Here is a 13,762-nt window from a genome sequence, read left to right as displayed (position 1 = left end):
ATATGTTCGTGATTAATGTGTTGAAATATTGCTTCCACTGTTAAACAAAGGAATAACAGTTTAGACTGCACATAGAAAGCTTTACTACGCAGCGAATAAAAGCTTGTAATCGTTATTTTAGATTAAATTATTATTGTTGATATTAGTTACTAACTGAACGCTCCTTTAGTTGCTGTGTCAATTATTGTCACAAACTAAATACATTTCTCAAAAATATTAATTTAAACTTCCTAGCATTTATTTTGAAGGGCATGCGGAAACAGGAAGCGTTATTTTGCTGACTTTAAGGTCATTCTTTTTTTTTAATGAAACAAAACGATGACAAATAACATTTCTGTGAGTTTGCTAACTGCAGACAAGTCAAATGGTCAAAACTAAATACATTTAAATATTTTTAAATTCGCGGTATACTCTTGTTTTTACTCAAAGCGCCCCGCTCTGGCGGTAACGTCAAACTGCAGGTCCAACCAGAGGAAGTTACGGTTAGTTCCGTTGTTACTAGACGGCTAACTTGCTAAAAAAGTAAACAAGTCTGCGGATGAGATGAAATACAACTGCGGGACGAAGTAGCATTTCAACTATGAAGGAAGACAAGGAAAACGCTAGACCGAAGGAGAGAAAACTGGAAATAAACTGTGAAGATGGAGAAAAGACGGAGAAGTCCAAGGAAAAGAAAGAGGCCATGACAAAGGTAAAACTTGCTAGCTGCGTTAGCTACAGTTGCTGTAAGTCGGTTATGGTTATGGGTAACTAGCTAACGTTAATAGTAGAAATAACAACAGGTTTCTACTAGCTTTGTTTTGTCGGATATAACATACATAGTATATTTGTAATGTATGCATTAAATTAACAAATCGTCACTTGATTAACCCAGACTTTAAGTTAATATTAGTTATCCTATACTATATTAATACGTCCTTTTAATATCATATGTACAACAATTACAAAGAAGTAGTCGTTGGCTATGAAAATCTTGGATCTCAGGCTCCCCCCAACAATGCTAATTAAATCAGTAATGTGCTATATTATGCTATTTTATGTTTATATGTTGCATTGACTTTTGCACTGTATATTATTATATTAATACAGACAAACATTGCGTACCATTACTTAATCATTTTAGTCTAATGTACACTGTTAACATAAACTAACTCTGCTGCTATTAATAACACTACTGTCAATTTACCATGTAATTTTTCTCTTATTTATTTGTTACTTTCCATACTTGTTTGTATATATTTCTATCCTTGTACTGCTGCAAAAAACACATTTCCCCTGCTGTGGATCAATAATCAATCTTATCGTACCTTAGCCTATGTTTTGTTCCTCTTTTCCCCGTCTGATTGTTCTCCCAGCTCTGTTAATATCTTAAATTGTCAATAATATTTATTTTATTTTTATAAAGATTGTGATCCGAAGATTACCACCAAGTCTGACCAAGGAGGAGCTGGAGGAGCAGTTACAACCTCTCCCAGAGATGGACTACCTGGAGTTTTTCTCCAACGACACAAGGTGAATAGATATAGAGACGTTACATTATTTACAAAAACATGCTATCAGTGACACTAACAATGTAACCTAACATGAGTATTCTGTCCTTTCAGCCTTTTCCCTCACCTCTTCGCAAGGGCATACATAAACTTCAAAAATCAAGATGATATAGTTCTCTTCAGAGATCGATTTGATGGTTATGTGTTCATTGACAGCAGAGGTATGAAAAGTATACGCATACAGCTAAATAGGTAAGATTTTCTCAGACATGTCTTCATGTTGTCCACATTTGTTTTTAAACAGGACAGGAGTATCCTGCCGTTGTGGAGTTTGCGCCTTTTCAAAAGACTGCCAAGAAAAGAAGTAAGAAAAAGGACGCAAAATGTGGAACAATCGCTGAAGGTAATGATATTTACTGGTTCTGTTATAAAAGATTCTGTTATAATAGAAAACAGAGGTTTGGTGATAGGTCGGTTTAGTAGGGTCAACTAAAATAGCTAGTGTTTGTGTTAATGAATATTCTTAAAATGATGATATTGTCTAACCTGAATATACCTTACTTCAATTAAGTATAGTTTTAAAATACTTAGCACCATATTAAGCTACAGAGAAGTTGTCTTACAGGAAGTCTCAACATGTCTTTATTTGTATGTTGTATATTTCTCTTTCAGATCCTGATTACAATAAGTTTCTTGAACTTTACAACGGCGATGACGACAAGTTGGCATCAACACCTGAGACCCTGTTGGAAGAGATTGAGGCAAAATCAAAGGAACTTGTAGGTAAGTGAAAAGTCTCTTGAATTAAAAAACAATTGCACCCAAAACATTATTCGATATATTTTCAAACAAACACACTGCTGGAGGGATAAATTCAATCATATTTTTTTCTTCCCTCAAGCTAAAAAAACAACTCCACTGCTGGACTTCCTGAAGAATAAACAGGTAAATTAACAGTGTGGTGTTCTAGTTGCAAATGTTAAATTGCATGATTTAAGGCTGGCCTCATGTCCTGTTTTAATACTTTTTAGAGAATCAGGGAGGAAAAGAAAGAAGAGAGAAGAAGGAGGGAGCTTGAACGCAAGCGTCTGCGTGATGAGGAGCGTCGTAAGTGGAGGGAGGAGGAGAGAAGGAAGCGCAAAGATAACGATAAGATGAAGAGACTTGAAAAACCGCTCGATAAAGACAAGGACCAAGTTAAAGAAGAACCAAAGATTAAGGTGTGTGCTGCAGTCATTTGAGTCAGTTTAAAACTGTGTGTAATCTCCAATATTGCAATATGACTTTGTCTTTATTTTAAATTCTGTAGCTTCTGAAGAAGCCAGACAGAGGTGAGGATGCTGATTCTGAGAAGCCCAAGGAAAAAGCCAAGAAACCAGAGAGGCCAAATAAAGAGGACAGATCCATGGGGAGTGCCGATCATAAGAGGCGTCAACACATTGACAATAAGGAGGATCGAGGAAGGAAGTTAGTGACTTCAGTATTTAAAAAAAGGAACTTCTCACTTTGATCAGAATACTTAAACAGGATTTGTGCTTTACACACAGAGCGGACGAAGACGGGAGGAAGGAGTTCAGGGAGTGTGACCCAGATCGAGACAGAGAGCGGCGGCAGAGAGAAAAGGAGCGCTTCAGGCGACAGGATGAAGATCGGCGAAGAAGGAGAGAACGGCAGGATGAGAACTCCTTAAGGAAGGAGAAGAGAGATCAGGATGTTAAAAAAGATAAAGAGCGTGCCTTGGAGAAGAAAAAAGGTGAACACATTGGAGACTCCTCTCGCTCTGAGAGGCCAGAGAGGTCCGAGAGGTCCGAGAGGTCCGAGAGGTCCGAGAGGTCCGAGAGGCCAGAGAGACCAGAGAGGTCCGAGAGACCAGAGAGGTCCGAGAGGTCCGAGAGGCCAGAGAGGTCCGAGAGGTCTGCCAAAGACCACAGGAAGGAGGAAAGCCTGAAAAGAGATCGACTACGAAACAAGGTAATGACTGTTCGAAAACGCCTACTAACGTACTGCCGTGCTGCATAATAACGCACTACATCCTTATTCTTTATGCATTGCATACTGCTGCTAAATCCTACTGAAGTAAACTCAAGCAATGAGTCTTCTCTGCATCACATGACTGTATTCGTTTTTTAACCTGGCAATATCTTTTCAGTTTATACATCTTTTTTCTTAGGATATAGTTTTTATTTATTTTCAATTTATGACAATATTTTCAGTTTTTAAGTTTTAGTTTACGATAATAACCCTGTTAGGCTTAGACCCAGTGTCTCTTGCCTTTAACATCAAGTAATTTCTGCAAACATTTCCAGTATTTCTGACAGTTCTTTCTTTACATCAGGATCGGCCTGCGATCCAGCTTTACCAGCCAGGGGCCAGAAGCCGCAATCGAGGTGGGGGAAGAGGAGGAGGAGGAGGAAGAGGAGGAGAAGAAGAAGAAGATGATGAAGAAGAAGAAGAAGGAGGAGCCGAATCCAACTCTGCCGACAGGAAGCCAGATACTGAGACAGAGAAAATGGCTGACAAAGGAGACGATTGAGCACATTTACACTTATGGCATTTTAAGTTTGGTGGAGAGAGGGGAGACAGGCCTGTGGGGCTCAGAGCAGCAATGTGGCGCCTCAGGGTGACATGCACTGCAGTTCAAGCATCCGGCTCTCCCAGTCTCAGAGGCAGAGGAATGATTGCAGAGCCTATTAGTGCCTGATTGTGACCCTCTTTAGTTTTATTTGTTAGGAAAAAGTTTGGCTGTAGGGCACATTGGGTGAAGCCAAAGCTTTCTTGGACCACGTGAACTCAAAGTGACCTTATTTCAGTATTGTTTCTCTGATGTTAAGTGTTGAAAACATTTGCTTTCAACATATAAATCTATATCACAGTTGTTAACTTCCCAATTACGCAATATATCAGCATTGCCATCAATATTGTTTCTACACGGTCTTGAATGAGATTTCTGTTGTAGCGTTGACATTTTCCGTTTGAAGTGTATACATGTAAATCTTCCTCTGCCTGGGGAACTTGTATTAAAGCTTTTCATGGTCTTTAATTCTAATATTGTTTTATAGGCACAGACCATATGCTGCAGTATATAGTCTGTACTTACGTGGTGTGGGATCATGTGTTTTGTTCATACAGTGACTGAGGAGAAATAGCCATTTCTGACTAGACTGCCATGTGACAGCTACGCCTGCATGCAACTTCAATCAGCAGGATCAACCTGTGGCCTCCCCCCTCCTTTTCTAATCTGAAACTCCCCTAAAATATTAATGTGTGATGCACCAAACTGAATACAGCATGAGAATGATGCTAACATACAGAAGCCAATTTTTACTGGAATAAAAGAGGTCTTTGCTTAAGTGTACATGCTTAATTTTTTTTCCAGAACACTACAGTTCAAACTTAAATATGTTTAATTTAAGCACTAGATTTGACACAGGGTCCCTCTTTCATGCCCACAACAAGACCTTATAATGTAGATTCTGCTTTGGCTGATTAGGTACTTCAGCAGTGCACAAACAAATGTGCATTAACTACAATTATTAAAACATAACTGGCATGTATTAAACCTCCTGCTTTTGGGGGCGACTGCGGCAGCTGCCCAAAATAATAATAAATAATACCACAGATTATATCCATATAGTACACCACAATAGTTTTATTGTTATGTTTTTGATTAATTGTGGAAAAGGTGGAAATCTTAAGCACATTAGGTCACTGTAACGAAAGGGCCCATATTTTCATTTAGATATCTTGTCTATCCATGTCTATACATTCCTTTACTGATATATGTCCTTTACTTTTCCAGTGTCGCAACACTGTCCTACGTCCAGTTTTAAGTGCTATTCTGCACCAGGAGATCAGGTTCCCTTTGGCAACACACCTAATAAGCAATCATTGGTCCCCTCAAGTAAATAAACCCATATCACACTGTAAAAGTCATGCCTTGACACTTGAGTAAAGATATGTAACTATAATCAGGAAAATGTACCTAAAGCATTAATAGTTACTCAATACTCAAAAATGTCCCCTCTGACATAAATCATTATTATTACTCATGCATCAATGTAAGCAGGATTTTACTGTTGTAGTTGGTTGAGGTAGAGTTCATTTTAGACTATTAACTAATTATTCTTTTCATTGCGGGCTGATCTTATTTTCGTTTGGTTTGTAAAAATTCCAAAAGATGCCTTCTCAATTACCCAGAGCCCAAAGTGTCACCTTCACAATGTTTGTTTTGTCCAATCAACAATACACATTTCTAAATTATATATATAAAAAAACCCTTTTAAATTATTTTAATAATTAAAAAGAAACCCAGCAAATCTTCACATTTGAGAAGTTGGAACCATGAAATGTTTTGTATGAAGAATAAATATCATATAAGTTACTCGTATTGTCAAACTCTTCATATGTTTTCTGTGGAAAGATTTTGTTAAGTAACTTAAGCTGCCAGATAAATACAATATTTTCTGGTGAAATGTAGTGGAGTAGAAGTAGCTAGAAAGTGGTATGAAAATAAAATACTCAAGTAAAGTACAAGTACCTCAACATTGTAGTTAAGTACAGCACTTGAGTAAATGTACTTGAAAAAGTCATCACTGTATTGATGAAGGTGATAATCTTGGACCATAGAAGTTATATCATGGGGCATGCATACAACATGTGAGATGCCACATATTTCTAAACACACATCATGCCTGAAGGCCCTGAGATGCATGTAAACAAACAGTCCACGTGGTGTCGCTGTGTGTAGAACGTGCAGCCCGTTCGGCGGACGCTGATTGGATAAAAGAGCCGGCGCCACTTCCTTCTCTCTCTTCGGCAACCGCCATAGTTCGGGAGAGGACTGTGGGCAAAATGGTAAATACAAAATCTTTAAACATCCATGTCAGCACTCCCTGAAAACATGTACCGATATATTGGGTGATTAATAAATATGTCAATGTCACCTCTCGAAGTTGTATGTTTGCTAAAAAAGATGTAATATGATCACATTAAAGATGCTCCAAGATGCTAGCTGGTACCCACTCTGTAGAGCTACGCATGTTAGCTTAAACTTCCTTCCTACATGTTAGCTGCTAGCTTGTTTGCGTTTAATTTAGAAATATTAATATATAGTTGTGGAAATGCAGCATTGAGTAGAAAAGGTATCTTTGTTGACGTGGTTTTAATGGCACTCTCTGTTGTTTCTAGTCGTCCCACAAGACTTTCAGGATCAAGCGCTTCCTCGCCAAGAAGCAGAAACAAAACAGGCCCATTCCTCAGTGGATCAGAATGAAGACTGGAAACAAGATCAGGTCGGTTTATCATGTGGTGTTTTTTGTGTACTGTGCATCATATATAAGATGACGCTACCATGTGGGGAAAGCATGCAGCGTGTACATGTGGATTTTAAGTCTGTTTAGTCCCATTAATTCACGCGTATATGTGTACACTCATTTGCCAGTTTATTGGGAACATCTGGTTGTATCAATGTAGCTTACAACCAACTCGTTTTTAAATGTATTTAAGTTACTGCAACTGACTATATGAAGTTCATCAGTTTCCAAGTTAATGTTTTATCAGTTCAAAACTCAAACCTGTTCAACTTAATGACATCAAACAGAAAAGTTTAGCATCTCCATATTTGAGAGGCTAAATAAGCATCTTCTGCCATTTTTGCATGAGAAATCATGTAACCATAAAATATAGCTGGCAATACCTGCTATATTTACTTGTAAAGAGAATTCACATTAACTTCAACAGTAAAGTGTATTGAGCGTACAAAAGAAATGTCTTTCAAAGGTGTAGTAGTTCAATCTTCTATGAGAGGTTGGCATCTGTTTAAGATTTCACTTCAGTGTTTAGCTTTCGCTCTGTTTATGAAAGATGTATGATTGGCTGACTAATGCAGGGAAGAAGCAGGAACTTCATGTCATGTAAAGCAGGTCTGCAATTGCAGCACTTAATTTCCGTAGAGTGCTGTCATTAAGCCTGCTGAGAGTATCTTTCTGCTGCAGAGCTCTGACTCCAGCTCACTATGGTGGTGATGAGGAAGCTCTGTAGCTGAACATTTCAGTTTGTCCCAAATTTGCTTATCTGACCACATAATTGCTTTCTTGGAAGATGTCCATGGTATTGGATTACTAGAGTCTGGAACGATCCCCATAATAGCTTTTTTTCCTTTGTGATTGACTACATCAGACTCAGGATGGTGGCATCTGAAATCGGCGCAGCAACAGAATTTGCATAGTTTCAACTGAACCCTTGAACTTGCCCCTAATTTTTGACTAAGTTTCTTATTTGAATTGGAAGACTGGTATCATCTGCGTAGTTTTGGACTACCAGTTAGTCTACAAATGTCCAAAGAAATGAATGCTAATAATACAGCACTGGAAAATGCCCATAAAACCAGTGAAGCTTGGTCTTAAAATCATTGTCAGACCCGAGTGACGAGAGGTTTTGCTTTTCTATTCATAATAAACTATCTTTTGGGTTTTGAACTGACCAAACAAGACATTAAACGCATGACTTTTTAAGAAACTTTGATAGACTAATTAGTCTAGAAAGTAATTGGTGGATAAATCATAATACATCATTGTTGGTTGCAGTCTACTAATAAATGAATACTAGCAGGATAAATAAGTACTCATTTAAATGTATTTTACTGGGGCAAAGTCATCTGCGGTTTGTGAAATGTAAAGCCCTGTTGCCTTGTATTTTCACCTTTGTGACATGTTTTCCTTTTTTGTCTGACTTCAGGTACAACTCCAAGAGGAGACACTGGAGGAGGACCAAGCTTGGTCTGTAAACATGAGGGTCCCTGGATCCCAGCATCCCTCCATCCCAACATCTGCCAGGACCTCCAGCTGCGGGGCCTGACCGCGTGGAGGGAGCCATGTTATCTGGAGCAGCAGTCGTTTTGTACAGTTACTCTGGTTATGCTCATGTTTGACAATAAAAGATCTTTTATCAAACTTGATATGAGGCAGTTATACTTTTTATTTTTTCTGAAACCAAACATCACATGGGGAAGCTGACAGCTCTGCATAAAGAAACTGAAGGGGGGGGGGGGGTTCTCTCTGACCATGCTGCAGCTTGTTAATAGCCACTTCATGGAAGATTATTTATCTTGGCTCGACTCAGAGCTCTAGCTTTGTTTCTTGTGCCAAAGATGGCACTGCTATTTAAGAAGCCTAATCTAGTAAAGAGAAACCTATGAAATGTTTACTTTATGCTAAAATTAAGGTTAAAGGTATGCCACGTCAGCTATCAAACTTGGTCAGCAAGAGTTTGAGAAAAAGCTCAGTATGTGGCATGTTGGGTTCATTGAAATATAATTTATTCAAGTGCCAGTATTTTACCCAGATGACTTTCCATGATTCTCTGGAGAGCAATATTAATACTGAATGGATTATTAGTGCAGAGAAATATCTTGTGATTCAGGTTATGGCCTCAGTGAATATGACTTGAGGCAGTTTCATTTAAGACTTGTGGTGAAAGTGTACAAAAGCAAACATTTGAAAAGTTCCTGTCTTATTTTGATCACTTCCATTTTATTCAATGTCTGACCAATAACCAACATTGAGACGAATCTGCTAGTATAGCAGGAATTTCAAGCACTTGAATCTATAAGAGCAGTCGGTTGAATGAAACACTGGTTTTAAGCACTGTAGTTATCTATTAAGCACACATACTTGTAAGAATAATTTTAAAACAATGAATTGAATGAAATAATGCTTGCGTCATAGACACTCAGCTTTTGTTTCCAAGAAATGAAAAGGAGGGTAGCAGCTTCCTTAAAGAGCCAAACCCCCAGCTGCCACTTCTCTTAGTCCGGTCAAAGGAGTTCAGTCCATCTGACTCTCCATGATCGACCTCGTCTAATGCGGTCAAGTTCGTTGCGCCAGCGCTGTTGTTGACGTTTCTGTGGACATTTTGAGCACATCCTCCGCAGCTGTGCTCATCATCCCAGGTCCCCAGCAGCTCCTTCATCTCCAGCGGGGCGTCTCCCGTCAGATACTGCCAGGCTCTCTTCCCATTGTAGTCCATGGCATCCACGTTGGCACTGAAAGCTCCGACCAGCAGCTTGATGACCATGTACTGTCTGTGCATGCAGGCGACGTGCAGCGGAGTGAGGCCGCCGCTGCCCCGCACGTTCACATTCACGGGGATCCCCTCACCTTGTGCGAACCTCAAAAGTTTAAGCAGAGTCTCGTCCTGTCCTCTCTTGGCCAGCCAGTGCAGGACAGAGTACCCGCTGACGAAATCCTTCCTGGTCAACAGATAGGGGTCCACGGAGATGAATTCCAGTATGGTTTCATAGTTTCCCTCCACTGCAGACAACATCCACGCGTGCTCCATCGGATACAAAGCCCAGCCTGCTGCGTCCTGCTCGGAACACACACTGTAAGTCTGTGACAGCACGCTGCTAAACCCGCTGTGCGATGAGTTGCTCAAAAGCAAATCTTTCAGGTATTTTTTACGCATAGCGGGTGTGAGCGAGCTTCTCTCCGGAGCCTCCCTCTGAAGTGCTCCCGGAACGGAGCTGTCAGTGTCTTCCAGCTGCCTCTGCAGCCTCGACCTACGCTGGAAAGCACTGGGCATGACCTGCATGCCATACCTCGAGAGTCGCTCCACAACGCTGCCCTGTCTGGATCTCCTGCTGAGGTGGGCGTCGGTCTGACTGACAGCTGGTTCAGATCCAGCACCATCCGAGCTGCTCTCATTCATGCTGCTCGGCGGAGTTCAAGGCTACTTCCTTTATTTAGACAACACCCCTAAAATAGTGTCAAATTATAAACTGGGGACGGTTTCCTTTCACTCTACTGGACTCAGTCCTGTCATGGGAGAACAGTTTATTAATATACATATGTCTAAAACATGTGGGAAATGCAATCATGAGAATTTAAGAGTTCCAAGTGCAAATAAGCTAAGTTCCTCATTTTGCAGCCGTTTTTACAATACGTTTAAATTGTTCCCTTACCACACCTTAAATACTAACAATTGATATGTTTTATTCAGTCGTCTGTGTATCCGGCTGCTGCCCTCACGCCAATGTTACTCACCTGCTTTGTCCAAAGCGCACACCGACTCTCCAGATGTATCCACCATTAATCATTAAGAGTCCTTGTTATGTTACATTATGAGTAAAGTGATCAAATATGGTATGTTAATTTAACACTATTATAATGAACTGGATTCAAGCCGAGGTCCTTTCAGTCACAAGAGGAACTGAGACAAAGTTCATTCTAATCTCAGGCAAAACCAATAACGAGAATCCCTCACATGTGACCACTGATGGACTTCAAAAAAAAAAAAAAAAAAGCAGGAAGTAAGTGCAGTGTATACTTCCTTGACTCTTAACTAGCCTGTCACCCATTATAAAATAAGCACAAAAAAGGCAAATGCAAGCTAACAGGGACAAATACAAACTTTATTTCAGTAAAAAAAACCAAAAAAAAAACCATGCATCAACATTTAGTCAGTAAAAGATTCTGAAGGAAGTTCAACAGTCAGCTCATCAAGTGTTTGCAAAAAGGCGTCCAGCGCTGAGCAATAATCTGTAGAGGGGAGATACAGCAAAGTTAATGATACAGTAGGTTAATGATACCTGTAGTTTCAAACCTGCCACCATACTTAATGGCTACAGCTGCCAGACAATTGTCCCTCTTCATTCAGGGCTGAATGTTGCTTTTGAAGTCATTCATAGCAGATAACATTTTGCTCACTAGAACAATTACGTCACATAATAGTTCTGGTTCTCTTTCCAGTTTAAGATAAAAATGGAGTTTACTGAATTTCAAATAGCATATGGTTAAATAAAAAAAACCCACAAATAAATCAGCAAAAGTTGCACCAATGAAATCTGGAGAAGCCTGGATTAGTCACTGTAAGCAGGGCATCGTTTCAATTCAATAAGAAACCAAATGATTCATTAAAAACTGCAAACTGCTTGTTTTCATGGTTAGATAATATTTGAGTTAAGGAAAATTATTGTAATTTGGTTGAACTAATCCCATAAACCTAAAACTAATTCATTAGGGTTGGGCAATAATTCACACACACTCTAAAGTAGTCAGATATTACAACAACAAGATTTAACAGACGGATGCTTATACGTTTCCAATCCCAATCAATGTCTGAAGTTGATACCTGAACGTTTTGGCATCTTTACAGGCGAAAGATTTGGCAGTGGATCAAACTTGTCCAGGTCCTCCTCACACAGAGGAGCTTGTGGGAAAGAGGCCAGTCCAGGCAGAGCAACGCCACCGAGGAGAACCAAGTCCTCAGGTATGCTGTACTTCTCAAACTCTAGAAGAAAACATGTCAAAACTCAGGTTTTTAAATAGGGCTTTCAAAACACTCTAAAAAAGCCATTGCATGGCCTTTAACATATTGACATGTACAAGTTCTTTTATGTACAGATGAGCCTCAATGGGCAGAGGCCTGAGGGAATAAACCATTAATGGACTCAAGGATGCAAAGCTAATGTGATGCTGCAGAGGGATTTACACAGAAGAATGTCCTTTATGGTCGAGCAGCATTTTACATCTAAATCACAAACATGAAAAACTCTGCCTTATATTACTGTAAAATATAAAACTCCTTTGGTGGCATAGTAAAACTGTCACTACTGAAAGTGTCAAGTTACCTAGTGGGTCATAAGGGATGAACGGCTCAATTTCTGAATAGTCCTCCACTTTAGTCTTTTGGTCTGAAGCATGTTTGACTTTAGTTTCCTGTGGGGAATAAAATATTGAATTTATGTGTATTGTTTGGAGGTATAGGTCACATTATAGTCAGACATTACTTTTAGATCGCAACTTGATTATAGTTTATTCCAACCTGTGGCTTTAAGAGTTTCTTCTCTTGTGGGTTGATGGCAGGGGTTGCAATTCTTTTGTTGACCGCACCAAAAGCCTTACGACCAGATGGCAGAGGAGTGTGTAAGGTTTTGCCAGTCATAGGAGAAAAGAGTTTCTCTGGTGGGAAAAAATAAAAAGATCAATGCATATTTCTACACATATTACTGCGAGAAGAAAAAATAATCTTAACACAAGGTTGACATTTCTTTACCTGGAGCAGACTGAAGCCGCTGTCGCATCTTCAGAGTAGCTGGATGAAGACATGCATTTTCTCGCTCTGCAAAGTTTATGCTTGCCATTGTATCTGAAAACAATTTGATATTAGCAACTGCAAAAAACATTACAATCCATCATCATTAAAGGAGAACATTCTGTGGAAGACATTTAGACACATTATAGCTAGAGAAGTATAGGTGCAATGCTGTGTTCACAGAGCCCTTGTTTGTTCATGAAGGTAGAACAGGTGCACATAATGTTATATTTCCCAAAATCCTCACAACAAAACATTACAGAGGTCTGGCATTTTTCTTTTCTGAAAGACTGATTGTACCAGGTCATGTGAAATAAAAACTCAGCATCTGACACTAAACATTCACTGAACCCTAAAGTGCACTGCAACCAATCTGGCAGTGTTACAGCACAGATGTAGCTTCTGAAATACAAGCTGGCTGTCTAGCTGCCTTTATCCTCAGTCTAGGGTTTAACGTCAACACTCGTACGTCACTCTACGGGCCTTTTGAATAATCTGTCATAATTTAGTTTTTATTTTTAAAGAAACGTTAACATAACACAAAAATCAAACATGACGTTCGTTAATCATGATTATGCAAACGATAATTAGCTAACGTTAAAAAAAAAAGAGCTAGCTTAATGCCGTTTAACAGCTAATTAAAATGAACAGTGCTTGACTTAACGTTATCTTAATTAGGTAGTTAGTCAACTTTTGATGGGCTGAAGAGGATACATATTCAAAATCTAGCCGCTAGCTTACGTTAGCCTCGCTAGTTTATAAAACGTACAGGTATTAGCTAAACGTGCTGATAAATGCAACAGTGTGATACACAGGTGTTGGCGTTAACTTTACCTCGGTCATGCGTACTAAACGCCGTTGAATGATCCTTTTGCTCTCGTACCAGAAGCTTGTTATGGTCCAAAAAGTTGACTCGTAGCGACCGCGGCTCCTTTTTAAATTCGCTGCCTTCGTCCTATTGGTCGCTGTAGCACACGTGCCTTAAATAGGCGTTTCCAAAAAATAATTTACACTACATATGGATAAAATATAGCTAAATACATAATTATACGGCCGAACACCACATATATGTGTGTATGACTGCACTTAATATTTTGAAGTCATGAAGACCTGCTTTTATAATGTTTTGTCAGTTGCCCCAAATTCTCCGTTGTAACGTTCATTGATTGTGGTTCACTGCC

The 13,762-nt window shown here is 39.4% G+C and overlaps 4 protein-coding genes and 1 non-coding gene across 5 annotated transcripts; 3 read left to right on the top strand and 2 right to left on the bottom strand.

The window, feature by feature from the left end:
* The first annotated feature begins 319 nt into the window (after positions 1-319).
* Positions 320-4,845, top strand: upf3b (UPF3B regulator of nonsense mediated mRNA decay). The gene is made up of 10 exons (XM_029442346.1): positions 320-691; positions 1,406-1,512; positions 1,605-1,711; positions 1,795-1,893; positions 2,163-2,273; positions 2,392-2,435; positions 2,522-2,710; positions 2,800-2,957; positions 3,038-3,461; positions 3,826-4,845. The coding sequence occupies exons 1-10, from the start codon at positions 581-583 to the stop codon at positions 4,021-4,023; spliced, it is 1,548 nt and encodes a 515-aa protein (XP_029298206.1). The 5' UTR covers positions 320-580; the 3' UTR covers positions 4,024-4,845.
* A 1,368-nt stretch (positions 4,846-6,213) lies between these two features.
* On the top strand, positions 6,214-8,445 carry rpl39 (ribosomal protein L39). Its single transcript, XM_029441616.1, has 3 exons — positions 6,214-6,344; positions 6,678-6,781; positions 8,226-8,445. The coding sequence occupies exons 1-3, from the start codon at positions 6,342-6,344 to the stop codon at positions 8,272-8,274; spliced, it is 156 nt and encodes a 51-aa protein (XP_029297476.1). The 5' UTR covers positions 6,214-6,341; the 3' UTR covers positions 8,275-8,445.
* Positions 7,405-7,539, top strand: LOC115015201 (small nucleolar RNA SNORA69). The gene has a single exon (XR_003832979.1). It is a non-coding gene; the product is annotated as a small nucleolar RNA SNORA69 (small nucleolar RNA).
* Positions 8,446-8,723: 278 nt separating the features above from the next.
* Positions 8,724-10,741, bottom strand: sowahd (sosondowah ankyrin repeat domain family d). Its single transcript, XM_029440946.1, has 2 exons — positions 10,532-10,741; positions 8,724-10,303 (listed from the first exon to the last, which is right to left on the bottom strand). Exon 2 carries the CDS (start codon positions 10,194-10,196, stop codon positions 9,219-9,221), a length of 978 nt encoding a protein of 325 aa, XP_029296806.1. The 5' UTR covers positions 10,197-10,303; positions 10,532-10,741; the 3' UTR covers positions 8,724-9,218.
* Positions 10,742-10,878: 137 nt separating this feature from the next.
* On the bottom strand, positions 10,879-13,572 carry pttg1 (PTTG1 regulator of sister chromatid separation, securin). Its single transcript, XM_029440947.1, has 6 exons — positions 13,416-13,572; positions 12,543-12,635; positions 12,312-12,448; positions 12,118-12,205; positions 11,619-11,777; positions 10,879-11,026 (listed from the first exon to the last, which is right to left on the bottom strand). Exons 2-6 carry the CDS (start codon positions 12,628-12,630, stop codon positions 10,944-10,946), a joined length of 555 nt encoding a protein of 184 aa, XP_029296807.1. The 5' UTR covers positions 12,631-12,635; positions 13,416-13,572; the 3' UTR covers positions 10,879-10,943.
* Between the last annotated feature and the right edge of the window lie 190 nt (positions 13,573-13,762).

This window comes from Cottoperca gobio, chromosome 10 (genome assembly GCF_900634415.1).
Source record: "Cottoperca gobio chromosome 10, fCotGob3.1, whole genome shotgun sequence".
Taxonomy (NCBI): Eukaryota; Metazoa; Chordata; class Actinopteri; order Perciformes; family Bovichtidae; genus Cottoperca; species Cottoperca gobio.
The sequence above is the reverse complement of the archived record's forward strand: the minus strand, read 5'-3'. Positions and strand labels throughout refer to the sequence as shown.

Bases quoted from the DNA above. Each gene is read 5' to 3' on its own strand.
- upf3b (XM_029442346.1), top strand. From the start codon at position 581: ATGAAGGAAGACAAGGAAAACGCTAGACCGAAGGAGAGAAAACTGGAA. The intron at 692-1,405 runs GTAAAACTTGCT...ATTTTTATAAAG, and splicing joins AGAAAGAGGCCATGACAAAG to ATTGTGATCCGAAGATTACC. The intron at 3,462-3,825 runs GTAATGACTGTT...TCTTTACATCAG, and splicing joins GAGATCGACTACGAAACAAG to GATCGGCCTGCGATCCAGCT.
- rpl39 (XM_029441616.1), top strand. The intron at 6,782-8,225 runs GTCGGTTTATCA...GTCTGACTTCAG, and splicing joins AAGACTGGAAACAAGATCAG to GTACAACTCCAAGAGGAGAC.
- sowahd (XM_029440946.1), bottom strand. From the start codon at position 10,196: ATGAATGAGAGCAGCTCGGATGGTGCTGGATCTGAACCAGCTGTCAGT.
- pttg1 (XM_029440947.1), bottom strand. From the start codon at position 12,630: ATGGCAAGCATAAACTTTGCAGAGCGAGAAAATGCATGTCTTCATCCA. The intron at 12,449-12,542 runs GTAAAGAAATGT...TTTTCCCACCAG, and splicing joins GCGGCTTCAGTCTGCTCCAG to AGAAACTCTTTTCTCCTATG. The intron at 12,206-12,311 runs GTTGGAATAAAC...TATTCCCCACAG, and splicing joins AGAAACTCTTAAAGCCACAG to GAAACTAAAGTCAAACATGC.